At 37.6% G+C, this 18664-nt stretch overlaps 1 protein-coding gene across 3 annotated transcripts in view; it reads left to right on the forward strand.

Moving 5' to 3' along the window:
* Positions 1-18664, forward strand: part of ZFYVE28 (zinc finger FYVE-type containing 28) — a 141589-nt gene that overhangs the window by 95464 nt on the left and 27461 nt on the right. For all 3 annotated transcript variants that reach the window (XM_065735855.1, XM_065735854.1, XM_065735853.1), the window contains 2 exons: positions 3555-3656; positions 9616-10977. In XM_065735855.1, the coding sequence (XP_065591927.1) occupies positions 3555-3656; positions 9616-10977 (1464 nt within the window). The remainder of the gene's footprint in view (positions 1-3554; positions 3657-9615; positions 10978-18664) is intronic.

The raw sequence follows: 18664 nt of genomic DNA on the forward strand, positions 1-18664 counted from the left end.
GTGCATTGTGACCAGTGAGCCCATTTAAATCTCTTGTAATGAAAGTATTCAAAAGTAGGAAACGTTGTGTGAATTTGTACCCTATATTGACCATTCAGACAGCTGAATTAAAAACGCATTTTTTGCTTCTCACTTTTTTTCAAGGTTTATCAAGTCAAATGCATTTTTCCTAATGAGTATTTCTGATTTAGTAAGACTGCAGTTTCCCCAGAGAAAAAACAATACATTTTAAATATTTTAACACTGGGAATGTTTTAAAATTGGCTAATGAAAGTAGTATAGTAGTAGTAGGGAAATAAGAAGCCTCAAATCCTGAGTGTAATATTCTTCTGGAAATCCCTGTAGCCCATTGTTTCTCTTAAATAGTATATTCTTTGTAATTGATGTTCTAAAGATAACAACAGTAATAATCTGATTATCAAAAGGCAGCATGAGTGTGAGAATACAGTCTGAACCTCTTGGAGGACACAAGGAAGAACGATTGCTCTCAGAAAACGTGCAGTGCCAATCCCAAACTACAAAGAAGGACAGAGAGAGAAAATAAATCAATTTAACAGTTCCGGAGTATCTGGTGATTTGAAAATAAATCACTGCCATGCGAAGTTATGCAGGGAAATTACACCATCCTTATGGTGCTGTCTTGAAGAAATGCCTTTTATTTGAACTGTGAAAGGAGAAGCCTTTGAATTGCATCTGTCTCTGATTTAATGTTACCGTGTTGTTGATGTTATGTAGTCTATGTAGTATGCATCTAGGGCAAGGAGAAGTGCTGGCTTCCTTTGATCCTTTACTAGCAAGGCTTTCCTTTAAGGAGTCACTTTCCGAGTTGTTTTTCCTTAAGATTTCTTTACATACATTAGCTTACCGTATACATTGTGTGTTGCATTGTATGTTAACAGGTGTCAGTGAATTTTGAATTTAGTAGGAAATACTAAGATGCACTTTTTAAAGCAATTTTTATTTCATTCCACTGTACAACTAGATTTCAGCTTTGATTCAGAACTTCTTCAGAGGTATCAAAGAGAGACCTTTTCACAATCATTGTTTTGTAGTGCTGTAGCCCATTTCTATTTCTTTTCTTTTTTTTAATTTCTTCTGTGAATTAATCTCTAAAGAAAGTGAACCTAGAAACTGACAAAAGAATGATGTTTCATTTGCTTGAAATTCAGCAGAAGCAGCCTCCAGCTTCTACTCAGCAAGAAGGGACATTCAGGCATAGCATTACTACATGAGTCAGTGATAACTGTGTTGCTTTGTGTCAGTCCTTGTTGAAGCTCATAAAGCTTAAAATAAAAACAAAAAAAAATATGTATCCTTGGTAACAGGATAATTTGTCTTAAGCCACGAAAAAACTTGCAAAAGAAGCAAATTCCTTCTTGCTCCACTTCTCCCCCTTCCCTGCTCCTGCCCTCAGAGCAGCAGTCCCCAGAGCAAGGTTAATCAAGTTCAGTAGTCAGATTTCTTGAACTTTCTGTTACCTTGACAATTCTGAAGTTTTTGATGGCCATCTTCCAGCCTGATGGGAGACAACAGTACTATCCTGGTACCAGAGCACGAGCCAGACTCTTAAGTTTATAAACAGAAGACAAAGAGCAGTATTTTCCAGATAGCAAGCTGAGTCTGAGTGATCTTTAATTTTTATTTTAAATACTTTAGTGGGTTTTGTTTTACTTGTGACTGACGACAGCGTTGCTGCTGTATCTTAGAAAGCTTTAGGCAACTATGCAAGGTGCTTGCTAGTGAACAAGTGAGCAGAAGACACCAGGAGTTTCATTTGTACCACCTCCTCATTGTTCTGATAATCCAGATGCAGAGTACCTAGAAAGTATCTTTGAAGCAATGTGTAATTTGACAATTTGACTGTTGGAAAAGCAATGTGCCCTGGAAATAGTCAGCTCTCACATACTAAAGGACAGGGAAAATATACACGGTAAAATAAAGTATTTGTCAACGTATGGCTGATGCTACTGATGGCTGTACTACCCTTCAGCAAGACCCAAAAAGACTGGAGAGTTGGGCAGGGAGGAACCTTGATGATGTTTAACAAGAGCAAGTGTAGAGATTTACACTTGTGGAGGAGTAACTGCATTTGTTAAGTAGAGGTTAGGGAATGACCTGCTGGAGAGGAGCTCTGTGAAGAAGCAACACAAGTGTCCTGGTGGACAGCAGGTTGGTCATGTGCCAGCAGTGTGCCCTTGTGGCCAAGAAGGCCAATAGTATCCTGGGGTGAATTAAAGATAGTGGCCAGCAGGTCATGGGAGGTTATGTTTTTCCCCCCTACTCTGCCTTGGTAGGGGCACGTTTAGATTACTGTGTCCCATTCTGGGCTCCCCAGTTCAAAAAAAAAAGGAGATGGGGATTTAGAAAGAGTCCAGTGGGGGGGGCCTTTGAGGAAGGCTGAGTAACCTGGATCTGTTCAGCCAAGGGAAAAGAAGACTGAGAGGGGATCTGAATAAATGTTTATAAATATCTAAAGGGAGGTGGGAGCAAATGGATGAGGTTCTTCTCTGTGGTGTGTAGCAATAGGACAAGGAGTAATGGCCTAAAACCTGAACACAGGAAGTTCCATACTAACATGAGGAAAAAATTCTTTACAGTGAGGGTGACAGAGCACTAGAGCAGGTTGCCCAGGGAGGCTGTGGAGATTCCTTTTATAGAGATACTCAAGACCTGGCTGGACACCTACCTGTGCAACCTATTATAGGGTACCTGCTTTAGCAGGGAGTTGAACTCTGTGAACTCTGTAATCTCAAGATCCCTTCCAGTTCCTATAATTCTGTAATATATAATCTAGAGAGCGAGAGAGTTTCCATTGAGAAATAAAAGTTGTTCTTGCAGTGGGCAGAGGATTAAGTAGTTATGAGCAACAACATGCCTGATGTTGGTGGGATCCCCTCTCTCAGGCAGTATCACAGGTGGATTTTGTCACTTCTAGCTAGATATTTTCAGTGAAGTACACAGATTTATTTGGGATCACAAACTAACATCTACCCAGGGAAATTTTGCAAGTACAGAGTTCATTTAGAAGCATGGCATTATCAAAATGTGTTTTATGCAACTTAGTGTGTGGCTTTTCTTTTCTACCTCCTGTTACTACACTGCCAGGTTATACTTAGAGGCAGAAAAGCAGGAGCTCAAGTCATCTTTATTACCTCAAAATGATTTAGACTGTAAAGAAAAAGCCATTTGTAGTGTCTCTCAAGCCAGTGATCCTTCCTCAACTTACCTAATAATCAGTTTCTTGGTCTGTTTATTTTTTTTCTGGTTCAGCTGCAACAGTGAATTAAAATTATGTTCTTCCTCTTGGGCTTCCATTGCTCCTTCTTCCATGCTTTAGGAACATGGGATGGAGGGAAGGGGATCTTTTCTCCTGCTGTTTTAAGTAACATTTAATTCTAATAGAGGTGAATAAGACAAGATAACAGTATGAAAATTCAGTAACTCTAGTATAGTTCTAATATTTATGTGTGGTTTCATTTCTGATTCCTCACCCAGCAGTTGCTCTGTGTGATTAAATTTTCATTTTTGTCTATTCATGCACGTCTGAACTGCAGTGGCCTTGTAGTCTACTCCGAGGGACCATTAAACTTGGACCACAAGCCAGAAGATATGTCTGAACTCTTCAGACCTTTTCACACACTGTTAAGAAAAATAAGGCAAGTAATAAGCAATGGTTGCAACTGCTTCTTTTCTGCAGTGAAATTCAGACAGGAAAATAATTCACGTAAATGCTTGCAGAAGTGTTTGCTAAGTGAACTTTAAGATACGTGCTCCTTTCATCTGCCTTTTATAGCTATATCTAACTCTTTTTCAGTTATCAGGAGTTTTCTGAACATTTCATCTCCTTGCTATTTTTTTTTCTCTGAGTATCATTTAAATACATTTCACTTCTTCCTTGTGGTAGGTTAATGCCCTAAATATTAAAGTTACAGTTTATTTTGGAAGATCCTGTTTCTAATTAGCTTCAGTGTTTCTGTTTAACTAGGCTTATTGTATTTTCTCAGTATGTTATGATGCAACACTCAGGTCATTGTTAATCTAATAGAATTGGCCATCAATTTTCATATTTTGGGTCTGTTTTTTACAGGCTGTATAATTTTATATGTACCTGTTTTCAAAGTGTTACAGTCTTGGAAACTGTCAGGGAAGTGTTTTTTGGCTCAGTTCAAGTATAAAGGGCATTAAAATAATTTTTCCTTAGTTGAGATCTTTTAAAAGATTGATGTGTTCCATTGGAGAAATAAAGCTATTTCTTCTGTAAAGTTTTTTTTTTTTTATATTTGCACTTAAGGTATTTTATCTGAAGGTTTTAAAAAATATATATTTTAAAGCCTATAAACAGCATGTTCTCTCAATCCATGGACCTATTATTTTCTTACAACTCAGATTTCTATACCAACTGCAAATTTTCTATAGATCTTGAGTTATCTTGGCAGTTTTTTGTTCATATGTCCACCTTGTACATCTCTTTTTTTGTCTGTTGTGATAATAGTTTGATGTAAGAAGAGTTTTCATGGAGGCTACATTTATTTAATCTCTTAGTGAGGAGCCTATTTCTGAAGTGTGTTTTTATAAATATCCAGATCACTGGCTGGATAAAGCCAAAAAATATTTTAAAACAAATATACTTCTCAAAATCCATACTTTGTGCTTATTCCTTACAACAAGGAAAATGAAAATCAGTGAAGTCAGCTTATTGCTTAGTCCATTTAATTTTCAGTTACTCTGGACTTAATGGGTTGAAAAGACACGAGTAACATCCTTCTCTGTTTGTTACACGCTTTCAAAAATGAAAAGACTCTTTCAGGGTCACTTTTGGAAAAAGGAATTCTGATGCTCTAAGATGTGTGTATATAATTTATTCTTTCAAATGACCATTAAGATATGTGATTTTAGTATTCTTGCAGACACTTTACTAAGTGTTTTTAGTGAGGTAGTATTTATTAGGACATAAGGAAAAACATAAGCAAGCTAAGGTACAATAGGAAATTTTTTATCAGTGTCAGTCTCTGATTTGAGGGAATCATAATCATAGAATCACATGGATTCTTAAGATGGCTTGAGTTAAAAGAAACCTCAAAGATCATTTTGTTCCAATTTCCCTGCCGTCAGGGGGAGTTGTCAAGGAACTCATCCAAAAAATAAAATAAAATTAATTATTTGAAAGAATAGAGCTTAAAAAAATTCCTTATTAATTCTTCTGAGTGAAAAATACATTAAATGAAAATAAAGAATGTGATTACAAGATGAGGGAAGTTCATCTAGAATCATAGAATGGCTTGGGTTGAAAGGGACCTCAAGGATGAAATTCCAATCCCACTGCTGCAGTTAGGTTTGCCAACTGCTATATCAAGCACTAGGTCAAATTGCCCAGGGCCCCATCCATCCTGGCCTTAAACACCTCCAGGGATGTGAAGTACCTAACACCTCTCTGGGCAGCCTATTCCAGCACCTCACTACTTTCCCAGTAAAAAAAGAGTTCCCTAACATCTAGCCTAAATTTCCCCTCCTTTAGTTTAAAGCTATTCCCCCTTGTCACTACCTGTGTAAAAAGTTGATTTCCCTCATGTTTACAGACTCCCTATAAAGTTGGGAAAGGCTGCAATGAAGTCTTCCTGCAGCCTTTGCTTTTCCAGGTTGAACAAGCCTAATTCCTTCAGCCTGTTTTCATGGGAGAGGTGTTACAGCCCTTTGGTCATTTTCATACCCCTCTTCTGGACCCTCTCCAGAAGCTCTATATCCTTCCTGTGTTGGAGGTCCCAGACATGGATGCAGTACTGCAGCTGAGGCCTCACGAGGGAAGAAGAGAGAGGAGCAGTCACCTCCCTGTCCCTGCTGGTCACCTGGGATTCCACTGGTCTTCTGGGCTGCAAGCGTAGAAATAATGAAATCTATTTTAAAATTCTCTGAACTATATAGATCTTTATTATTCTGTTACTACAGACTTCTCGACTTATTCAGTTGCAATCCTTGCTCACTGACAGTGTTCACAGAACCCCACAAGGGAAGATGAATGAGGTATTTCAATGTGCAAAAAGGGAGCATTATTTTCCAGAGTCTTTCTCTGGTCTCCATCAGCTGTAGTTGAGACATGGAAAAATAACTCCAGTAGTCTTATGTTAAATACTTTCATTTTACATTGTATCTAGTGTATCTGTGTACCTGTGAATGTAGAACCTCTTACTGCAGAAAATGGTGACATCCTGATAAATTTCTCCATATAGTTCAGTGTGCTAAAACCTTTAGCCAACTAAATACTTTCTCTTTAATGTGTCCAAATATACAGCTGATAACTTTTAAGCTATATTATCCAAAAACGTGCCTGTTGTTAAAGGCAGTAAATACTATGCTTATGTACCAGTCAATAGATGTTTTTCTCAGGCAATTTTTGGGGGCTGACAACATTGAAAGTAGCAGAGATTATTCATGGAGACCCTCTGAGCAAAAGTATTAAGGGTTTTTTGTTTAGGTTTAGTGAAGCTGAGCAGCATATGGTCAGTTTGAATATTTTCACGTCCTTGTGTTGATTTTAATTCAGCATACTATTTTTATCTACCTTCCACTGCATATGTAGTAGGGTTACTATGTCTAAGTTTGGCGTTTGAACAATTTATGCCAAACTGCTTTAATCATTAGCCCTATAAGTACACCAAGCATATAGTTTTATACATATACATATATATAAAATATTAAACATATTAAATATATACGCTATATACATATATATTTAATTTATGTGCCTATGACTCAATGTTCTTGAGATAAATATTACCTATATTGTGTGTGCATTTGTGGCTGCTAGGTGGTGATTTTTGGAGGTTAGAAAATATGGGATTTTGCAGTACTCTGTAGTTCTATCCTCTTTTCAGAGTCTGCTGCCTGCCTGGTGCTTGGCTCTGGACCTCTTACAGCTGATGGCAGGGTCCCTGTGGATTGCAGTGGTGTGCAGTCAAGCAGATTGAAGATTAAATGGCGTAGAATCAGTGGACCCTACAGTTTTTACATACACTGAAATCCTCTCGCATGCACTGGAATTCAAATGTAGTATACCTGATGTCAGTGTGTTAAAGAATACAGGGGGACAGGTTGTGAAACTTTCACACAGTGACTCAGGGAAAATCTGTTCGTTTTTTTAAGATGGCTGTGTCTAAAATTTTGAGCTGATTTCAAGACCTTTATCGTAAGAGAGCACTGTGATGTTTGTTATTTATCAGCATCAGTTTCTCAGCGGTGATGCATCGGAGCCAATCTGCTGGTGCTGCTGTGCTGAGCCTGGCTCGCTGTGGTGGAAGCAGGAGGATGCAAATTGCATTTCCATACCTGCATCGTGTCTTCCAATGGCAATCCCATAAGTGGAGAGCTGTTTGTGTTCTGTTCAGAGTATGGACTGAGTCATAGGCTGGCAATAGTTGCAGTGATGCTGCTTTCTGAAAACAGCATAATGTGCCAGTCAGAACAGGAGCAGGGTCTGTGAAGGAGGCCAGTGTATGAGATCCCTGCACCTGGATTAGCTGGCCCTGTCCTCTGCTCAGCTGGCTGTCCTTGAGTGGACATATGGCCTCAATCTTTGAAGAAGTAATTTCTGCATCCTGGATATTGACAGTAAAATACATTTATTGTTTTTGCAGTACTTACAAGCAAGCAGTAACATCTACTGTAACAGGCACAGTACATTTTAAGACCTTGTCTCATGGCTGAAGTGACTGTAAGAAAAATGTTCCTTGTATTTTCAAGGCTAGACTGCTTTGCAGTGATACCACGCTAATAAAAGGCAAAACTCAACATGCACCTTTCTTAATTTGCTGTTTTCTAATGCCTTGGTGCAAAGCAAGTGCACCACAGCTGTCAGTATAGACAGCAGAATGTGTCTTGTGAGTAATGAAAGCAGAAGGAGAATTCTTTTCTTCATGTGAGTACAGTACTTGCTTGGATCCACTGGTGAGTTACAGATGCTTCAAAAGAAAGGAAATGAACCATGGAAGTAGGTTCAGTTTAATTAAACTTTATGCTTTGACAATGATATCTACCATTTAGTTTTAAACTTCAAGTAGCGAGATTTACTATTTATTCCTGTATACTGAGTAACATTAACTCTGATCCCAATAGAAGATATTTTTAATATATAGGCATTTTAAACATGCCTTGTTCCTAATGTTGGCAATGAATCTGTCTTATTTACTACACAGTGTATAACTTCTACTATATAGTAATAACTGTTAATCAAAAGTTTGTTATCTTGCAAGGAAACCTGTATTTAAATTAATACAGTGAGTCTAATATTTTTATGCAGAAATCTGAAGGCAATTGTCAGATTCTGTTTTTTTTCAGAGGACAAATGACTTATGTTTCTAGTAATATTTCTGATGTTGTAATTCAAAAGTTGAGCAGATTTCATATGAATTTAATTATTTCCCTACTAAAAGAACAGGACTGGTGGACTACACTGTTATAGACAAACAGCATTGTAGGCAGCATGGGATTCTAACTCAAAACTCTAAAAGCCAATATGACTGTCAGCTGATTTAATTGATTTCTGAATCAAGCATTATTTACTTATCCTTAAAACTACAAGCAGTTTTAACTGCAAATTCTCAAATTTTAAGGTGTTTTTGGCAGAAGCAAAGAGTTCAATACTCAGTGAAGTTAGCTGTTTGACTAGCATGCAGTAAATACATATGTCCAGGGTTTGCAGATACCTTCATCTTTACTATGAAGATGTGAAACATTTAATAAATAGATCTGAGCAGTCAGGCTTTCTGTATCTTTAGAAGGGAAGCAGAGAAACTCTGGATGACCAGACTGCTGTGGGCAGTTCTTGACAGTGGACACTTTTATATGCATCTTCAAATTGAGATCTAAATAATGAGTGCTTCATTGTTTTAAAGTCATAAAACATTTAAACATAAGTCTTAACACTTCCTTTGGAGCTTGTAGTCCAAAACTTCGTAATAGTGGAGATGCTTTATGTCTCCAGAAAACTGTTTAGTAAATGCTTTTAGGCCTGCCTGATTCTTAACATTATGCAAAAGCCTAGCTCCCTGATAACCAAGTTCTGTGTTGGACGTGGGGGAGAGCCAATTTTCAGCCAATTTCACTGAATAGGCATCTAGGATATCAGCATTAGGTAAGCAATGTTAATACTTTTAATGAGCTCTTTTTATCTGACAGTATATCATATATTATCTACTGTATTCTATAACAGAATAATTTTCAGGATCTGATACAAAGGATAGCAAATTTATTTACTAATCAGAGTCAAATTTGTGAATTAAAAAATGATGAAGTACATCTGAGTAACATTTTCACTATGAGTAGTTGTGAGAGGAGAGAAGATCCATTTTACTTCGATTGATTTGGGGCCTTCATTGCAAGGATATAAATAATTTGGTATTCACTGTATTTGCTTGAGTGTTCTCAAATTCAAGCACCAGCAGTCCCACGTGTTCTGAACATGAATGCAAAATGCTCCGTGAGTTATGCAGCTGAAAGCATTCTGTGCTCCCAAGTTCACTTTCTGGATTTCTGTACTGACAGTAAAAGCTTTTTTAAATTGTGTGGTGTCAGTGCCTCCTGTGATTGTAAAAGCAGTGTCACGGGTATTTCTTTATTTTTTAGGGATCTACTTCAGACATTAACTGAGGATGAACTGCACACACTGGAGCGTAACCTGTGCATCTCTCAAGATGTGGATTTTCCTGTCAGAACAGATCCTGAAGTACCCTCTGTTATTACACCAGGCATAACTGCAACTTTGCCAGCAAAGGAGCTCTCAGCAAAAGCTGAGAACACAGAGGCTGAGCTGGCTTGTTCAATGCAGTATGATGAACAGGAGCTGGAACAGCTGAATAGGATGGTGCACAGAGTTGGAGATGAAATGTCTTCTCTGCTTTCTCCTCCAAGCATCTGTCAGTCTCCAGCTCACAGACCTAGCCTAAGAAATAGTTCCAGTGCAGAAGCTTCACCAACGAGACACCATCTTGACAATTTAACTGATGAAGAGGACAGAGTGTTTTTTATGGATGACCTAGATGGAGCAGGAGAGGCTCTTGCTGGGTTGGATTCAGTAAGTGATACTTTTGCTTGGGTGAATAACCCTTGCCACAATGCTAAACAGAACCTGCAATACAGAGACGCTCTGCTGAATGAGAACGGTCATCAAACAGAGGAAACTTTGCTTTTGAAAGATGCAGAAAGTGATGTAAGCAATAATAACAATATTGAAGACAGCAAACAGATGTCTGGCATCTCAGTTCAAAATTCATGCAGCTGTTTAGAAGGTCTGGATTCACAGTTATACCTCAATGGCTGGGATGCATATGCTGACGATGCAGAAATGGCAGAAATGATAGCTCACAGGACAGGGGGGATGAAAATATCTGCTACTGTGATATTCAATCCTAAATCTCCCTCTAGCTCAGAATCCCCAGTAACACCCGAAGCAGCTATTAATTGTGTTCCTGGATCTGCTAATCCATTAGCAAATGAGGAGGAGGATGAATCTCATAAACTCAGTATAGCTGCCACAAACTGTCTAATTAATTCCTGTGTGTGTTGTGGCAGCTGTGAAGACAGCAGGGAAGAGAGTGTGGAAGGTTTAAAGACTAAACATTCTGCAGGAGGTGTTGTAAATGCTTCATACACATTAGTGAAGTCTAAGGAAACGGACCATGTAGATAACCTGGACAATTCAGGCCCTGCACAGGAAACATTAAAACCCGAAACGTCTGCTTTATTAGCAGAAAGAGACTTTGGCAGAGAAGAGCAAAATCTGCCAATCTCCTCTAAGTGCCTGGCACGTTCCTCAGGTTCACAGGTAGGAGCAGAAAATGATTCTCAAGGAGAAGCAGAAAGCGCCTCAAGTCAGCAGGAAAGGTGGGAGAAGAGAAACCAACTGTGTGAGAGAAAAGTGGAGAATAATGAAGATGCTGGTAGCGAAAGGACAGCTAAGGAAGACAGCAAGTCAAGATCTAGTTCAAGGTAAGACCAACTTGATGGTTTGGTAGTAAGATTTGCAAATAAATAAATCCTTCTATCCTTGTTCTTTAGTGTTCTCTGTGTAATTATTGTTGATTTAAAATGAATTTGCGTTAAATAATTAATTTTTTGTATGCATAATTTTAATGCAAGTAACTTTTTGTTGTTTTTCATCAACTTTTTGTAGAAAACAGAGAACAGCTGAGTTTGAAATCAAGTAAACTAATTTTTCCATTTTAATGTATCAAAAGATGCATTGGCATTATACATTTCCTGGATGACTGTATTTATTGCATTCTGCTGTTTTGCAGAAAAACAGTGTCTAGCAGATATCAAAAAGTTAAATTCTGTATCACTGCCAGGGAGTAATTGTGATTTAAATACATCCCAATTCTTAACTTCATTTAAGGAAACAGGGCTTATCTGTTCATGTTGCCTGTGGGCATGGGTGGATTTGTGAATGTGTGTGTTGAAGGAACTTAGCAGAATACAGACACAGCTTTTAAACTTTATTAGACCATTTTGCCCAAAACTGGCAGAAGAATAGAGGTCATAGATTAATGTTTGATGCATTTCATTAAATTAAGGAACTTTATAACACTGAGAGACCCTAATATCCGTGAAAGAAAATGCTATGCTTCAACTCAGATTTGATCAGATGTTGGGGTGCTACATGCATCTGTAGAAAGCCAGAGGTTTTTTTACAGTTTTATATTTTTATACTTATTTTGTCTTACTCTTTAGAGAATAACTTGTTTTTTAATGAATAATATCCTCAATATCCCTGAAGCATTAATATCACAAAGCAGAGTGAAGAAATGAAATAAGCTTCTGTTGTCGTCTTTATTTCTGTGATAATTTTCTTTATGCCTTGCTTTGTCAGTAGTGCAAAGGTTGTGTGGTGCAGGATTTCTCCTCTTGTATATGTACGGAGTTCAAGACAACTTGAACCATGAAGCATTACCAATATATAAAGGCTGCAGAAATAGTCATTTAATAAAATTCAAGTTGAATTATGAAATATTTTGCTATCTGTGGAAATTGAACTAAAAGTTCTTTGGGCCAGAATTGACTTCTCTTACAGGTACAATACAACTTAGCGTGATTAAAACTTGACTTTTGAAAAGATAACATTATTTTCGTCATTATTCTGAATTGTTTGTGGTATTGGGCTTGCAAGTGCACTCACATTCAGGGCCTCATAACAGAAGTACTGGGTGATCTTTATTTTAAGAAATAATTCACAAATCCTTTTTTCATTTAATGCTTTTACAGCACTTCAATAGAATACTGTTGTATGATTAATTCCAATGTCCTGATAAATTATGAATTGATTACAAAACTCAATTTGTCTAACAATTCTTTTTCATTGGGTAGGATATTAAGTGAAATTTGTGAGGGCAGTTCTGTAAAATACAATAAAAATATCTATGAGCTTCTTTTTAGTCTCTTATGGTTTGTGTATGCAATAACTTCTTTTTCCAAGTCGTCATACAGTCCATCCCTTTTGGGACTTGGCAGACCTGAGTCATGCTTTCCTGATATGAGCCCTCTTTGAGGTTGGGGAAGTCACAGCCTACTTTGATTATTCTTTGTACTGAAGTTGTTCAATAACTTTAATCTTTCTTTTTGTCTTTCTCTAAACCTTTTTCTGTTAAACCTCTTTCCGTAATACTGTTTCCTTTTAGAGATAAGGGAATCAGAACTATGTTTAGTCAAGATTTGGCCAGATTGTGGATTTGGGCAGTGACCTCATCATTTTCTAAAGTTTTTCAAGTGATTTTTAATATTTGACTTCAGATTTTTTTGCCTTATTGCTGAGTGGTGAGCTAATGGCTTTCACAGTTGTCTGCCAGCTCCCAAAATCCTGCTTGTGAGCTCAGACTGTCGGTCTTTGTGAACATTTTTCTCCCAACGTTTCAGTTGAAGCTCCTGCCATTTTATTATCTGGTACCTGGTCTTTATGGTCCTGTCCAGTTCCAGGACCTTTCCTCCTTCCTCCCTTCCACTTACGCTATAGTCCCTTAACTTTGGTTTTGTGTGTCTTTACCATTACATCTTCCACAGTTTCTTTATTGATTACAGCTGATTGTTCTCATTGTGGAGACCAGAGTACCTCTGTTACTAGTTGGGAAGCAGCATTCCATTTTGTCAGCAGTGGGGAAATTAGATGAAGGCATTTTGGTGCTAGATTGTTGCTCCTTTACTGGAAACTATTCTGATGCAACTCCTTCAGTGCATTCTGTGGGAATCAGAGATGCTGGGGTGTCTATCAAGGGCATTAGCTTAAAAATTTGTGTGCATGTGTTGCTACTTAGTTTTCAGATACATGTATTGCCTATTTATATACTTAGTTCTTGCCTCTGAATCACTAGTCATGTTGTAAGGAAGAGAGAAAACTCAGTTAGAAAACACAACTTTGTGGACCTTTTCTTACTTATGCTGGCTGAGTGGTGACTAATTACTGCTTTTCAGTGGTATTTTTTAAATTGGAAGATTGTATTAGGCTTCTGTGACTGCTCCCTGTTGCATGCTTGTGAATGCCAACTTAACCAAAGGGGAAATGTTTGAGGCAGTAGATAATTCTTGGAATGATGGACCCATTAGCTAGAACAATAAGCAATCTAATATACATGGAATAGCTGCAGGAGATGCTCATTCATCAAATTGATAAATGTATTTACTTTCTAGTTACTGTAACTCAGAAACTAGGAAAATAAGATTTTCTTTCCCTTGTCTGAATCAAGCAGCTATCAAATGTGTACATTGTGACATAAACTGCTTCTTTTAGTAAATCTGTTCTTATTCAGCACAATATGACATTAGTCTAATTTCAATGATCCTGTCAGATTCACTGCAATTAATCCTTAAGGTCTGAAATACCTTGTATTTCTTGATCTAGCATCAATGTTCAGTGGAGTCTAAGGTAAAGATTAAATATTCTTCTGCTTAAGATCCAGGCAGTGGCATGTCTTTACTACTATGGGTTTTAAGACAGCTGATATTTTATTTTGCTTCATTATTTGTTTGCACAAAGAACACAGTTTTGGGCAGCAGGATTAATGCTGTACAAATAGAGAAACATTGGCAAAAATGTAGTCCCTGTTGCAGGGGCAGTGTTATAAGTAAAGGCTGTGGTTGCAAAGTGAACTGTTAAAGAGGGGAAATAATTTAAGACAATAACACAGAAGAGGATGAAACTACAACAAGGTGGCATTTAATATTTTAGGAGTAAAAAGGACCTACATTAACACCAAAAGCAAGCTGCAGATCTGTATCTAGTCCCTTTCCCTTATTTTCCAACTGGAATAAAGCTGTACAGATTTCTAAATGCTCATTCTGTCAGAATTTTCTCTCTCCTTTATCTGGGAGAAGAATGTACAAGGACTGAGTGTTGTGTTTATTTAGTCTTTATTTTGGTGTTTTGGAAGTTTCTGGCTTTCTGTTTTTTTCCAGTATTGATTTGTTCTTGTAAAACTTCTGTTACATTTACAGATACTATAGAAAGTCATACTGACATGCTGTGCTAGTGCTTTTGTGCATCAGGCTTAAATACTTGGTTCTGTGGCATATTCATTTTTCTACATACTGATCTGTAACAGTCTGTATCTAAAAGATTCTTAAATGTAGTCCCTCTCCTTTTCTCTGTATGTCTATTATGTCTAATTTTAATCATACTTTTCTTTTATTGCCATTTTCTGTGACGTTAATGTATGTGATGAGCATACTACTCTTAATGAAGCCTTTTACAGTGAAGCTGAGACTTGTCAAAAGGAGTTGAGATTGGCAGTGAGGAGAACATCCTATCCTCATGCGTTCTGCAAGTTCTGAGTGTGTCCATCGACTGCTAGATACTGGCACTGTTCACATTTCTTTGCAGAGGCTTAAAAAATAGCAGAGCTTTGCCATATGCTTTTGCAGTGTAAGGAGGAGGAATGAGATTCCCTCAGAAGAGTATGTTTTGCTGTTTACTGATCCGTATTGCAGTTCTACAAGATTAATAATTTAATTTTCTCCTCTGTGTTCAAGATGTCCCATTTCTTAGCTTTGTACTTCTGTAGTCTAAAAATTGTAAAACTGTAATATATTTAACATTTTTATTCAGTGTGCTAGAATGGCTTTGCAAAAAGAGGAACACCTGTTTTATACAGTAGGTGTTCTAGTTTTGGTTTTTCTGCCTGTGTTTGATTTTGTTCACTCTAGAAACATGGGATGAGCTCACGTTTTCTTTAGAAAAACTTTCAAGGTACTATAGTCATTCCACCACTGCGAGTGGATGGAAAACAATTATTTGAATCTGGAGGTTGGCCAGCGTTTGCTACCGAAAAAAGGATAGTAATAATTAAAAATTCCTTTTCAGCTTGTCTTTTGGTTGATAGTATTTGATTCTATAAGTGGCTCCTCTATCAAAACTGGATTGATATTGCAATACAGAATAACTTGATTAAATGTATTAAATTCTTGTCTTCCCTATAATATTCCTATCACAGGAAGACTTAAGAAGATTTTGCCCATCTTCACGTGACAATTTGCCTCTTCCAGAAAAATTAATGGACAGCTGTGCTTGTTCACAAAAGCAAAACACGTCTGCTTAGGCGGCTTGTATTGATTAGTCTTTTATATAGCTGTTCAAGAGTAAGAATTTCTCATCAGCAAGAAGGAAATAGTAGCTGATTGGGGAAAACATGCCAGCCTTTTGATTGCAAAACTTTTTTTAAGCAGTCTTTTATCTGTCTGTTGATTGAAATTCCTTTGTTCCCATTCTGTTATTCTGTTTCTTTACTATGTAACCTTTTATTAATGCAACTAGAAAAATTCAGATGTAGTACAAATAAGTTCTTTCATAGGTTCATAGGTTCAATCCCTCCTGCTCTGATTTTTTTTCTTTTTTGTTAACTATACAAGTCTCAAATTAAAAGTGACAGTGTGTGACCTTGACTGTTCAACAGGGAACAGATTCCGTGTGGTATCTGGTAATATAACTGCTGTTGTGAAATGTTAGTGTGCAAATAAAAGGTGTCAGTGTTGTAGAGCAGCTTTCCACGTAGTAGGTCCATATATCAAAATGCAGCGTCAGGGAACTGTGTTAATTGGCAACATACGTATTCCCAAAATGAATTTATATGTATAGTTGGTAAAACAGTGTGTTAGAAGTCACTTTTCTGAGTGGGTTTGGTATTGCTGACATGAGGCATCGGAGTTAGCTCTCATGTAGTGTGAGGCAGACCAAGAAGAGAAGTGCTAATTAAGTAATGTAATGTGGGATATAATTGGGGGTTGGACTAGATGACCTCTAGAGGTCCCTTCCAACCCCTACAATTCTGTGATTCTGTGATTATAACTCAAGTAAAAAGATGCATGAGGAAGCCATTCAGTGAAATGATGTGAGATTTAATTGGCCTTCTAGGAGGCTGGAAACATAGTTCAGTAGGAAAGAGCATATAAACCCAGACAAAAGTGGCTTTGATAGATTGATTTTTTTTTTTTATTTTTTTTTTTAAAGCTTACCATAGGTACAAAAAATACCAAAGGTCAGCTTTAAGTGGGTTGCTAGTATGGCCTGATGGCATTCTATGAAAAGAGGTATCCACATCACCTCATGTCCTGTTGGTCTCTTGCCTTGAATCTTTATTCTATGTTTTTATCAGAATTGCTGAATCGTTTTATTTTGGTGATTCTGAACGGTGGGTTTTATGCCACACTAGAATGTAATTTCAAAGTCAGCACAATAGGCATTTAAGGCCCTGCAGATGAAACAATGTACGTGATTGGAACGCAGCCTGATGAATCCTGTGAGCGTGGAGGTGCAGTGCAACCTGGCACTGATTTCACGTGAGTGTGAGATGCTGTGACGTTCAGCTCACACGTGGGCAGGTGTGGGAAGGAAGGATTAGCTGCTCTGTGGGACTGCAGGCTGCCACAACCTGTCTGCATGCACACACGTGTCCTGTCCTATAATTGCACTAATGCACGCAGTGCGCCTTGCTAGCATCGGCTGGAACAGCTGCCATGAGCTGGGAAAAGCAGGTCAATTCACATCGGTACCTACTGTGTCAGGCAGGCACTAATGAGAAGTAAACTGCGTGAAGAGGTGTCCTGAAACCGTATACTGAGGAATAAAACATAGTGAGTATGTCAGGAATCTGTTTTTAAAAAGTTATTTTATGTAGTCCTCAGAAAGGTGTAAATCAGACTTCTTTTTATTTGATTTTCATTGCTTGGTACTGAATAAACACAGATTTTTCTGACTCTAAAGTACCCTGTTCTAAATATCAACTAGAAATAAATATAAATATTCTTTCATGGTAGAAAAATTCAATCTGTAATCGTACAAGTAAGTGCAAAAAATATTTTCGAAGTGCAGTTATCTGAATGGTGTGGGGTTTTTTTGCACAAGAAACTGAGCTGTGAGCAGGGTTTGTGTAAAGCATCTCCAAGCAGTTCACATTACCGAGTGGTTACTGACAGCTGGGTGAGGTCAGCGGGTGGCTCCACCTGGCCAGGCTCCTACACCCAGTTAAGAGATAAAGCAGAGGAAAACGAGGGCTTTATGAGGCAGTGGCAATCAGCTTTAAGATTTAAAAATAGACGGATAGTGGAACTGAAGAGAAAAAATTAACACTAGCTATTGCAGCTAGCAACTAGTTAAAGGTGATATGGGACCCAGACATCCATCGAGGTGCTGTTAAGGTTTTTCATAATGTGAACCATTCTTATGTCATTAAGTTCTGAGGTTCCTCCTCATGTTAACCCTCTGTCAAGTCCCAGACCGTTGTGTTCCAGCCCACTGGAATCTTTTTGCCTTCTGGTTTGGACTATCCTATCCAAAAAATTAGCTGAGGATTGAAGGTGATAGTGTTCTTGGGAGAGAGTTGCTAAAATCTCTTAGCAAAGAAATGATATTTGGGATGGTGCTGGTTTGTTCTACTTATGTTTTAGCCTGAAGCATTTAGTTCACAGAAATATATCTTACTTTCATACTCAGGAGAATTGCTGGCCCTTTTGGTTTTGAATAAAAGCTGAAAATTTTGAATTCTTAAAAAAAAAAAAACCACAGAAAAATCACATGCAACCTCTGAAAGTTAAATTGAATTTAGGTTCAAATTTAGTCTCATAGTTTTGTTTTGTGTACTGTTGGTAACAGATATTTTGACTGGATTTCAAATGTATCAGGCAGAGCTTAACAGAAATCACTCAAAGATAAGTAACAAACCTTTCTGCCTTTCTCAGAAGCAATTACTGCCTGAATCAGCTGGCAGGATTGTTGGACTAAAAATACTGGAAACGATAGGGAGGTGAGAGAATAAAAGGAGATACTGAGTTTGCTAGTTCTTGTTTCCTGGTGGTGTTGTTTAAAGATTACTTTATACATTTCATCTTTGCAAGACAGCTTCTCCTGCTCGATCAAGCTGTGAAATTACATTTTAATGTGCTTTGTTTTTTTTTACATCCTTTGCTGCCATAAAACAGATAGCAAAAATACGTTCTGGTGGCATGACAATATTGTAAGATTGGATGCCTAAGGTGATGAGGTATGAAAGTGGAAGCCTTTATTTAAATGCATGTATCTCTCCGTAATGAGCAGAATTAGCAAGGGACGTTATATAAAATGAATACAAGTTAAATAGTTTTTTGTTCAAGTCTCATAAATTATTTTCCAATTGCGACAGCTCTCTTTTTAACTAAAGCA

This window comes from Cyrtonyx montezumae, unplaced genomic scaffold (assembly GCF_038088225.1).
Source record: "Cyrtonyx montezumae isolate F1298 unplaced genomic scaffold, pur_monq_1.0 scaffold_2, whole genome shotgun sequence".
Classification (NCBI taxonomy): Eukaryota; Metazoa; Chordata; class Aves; order Galliformes; family Odontophoridae; genus Cyrtonyx; species Cyrtonyx montezumae.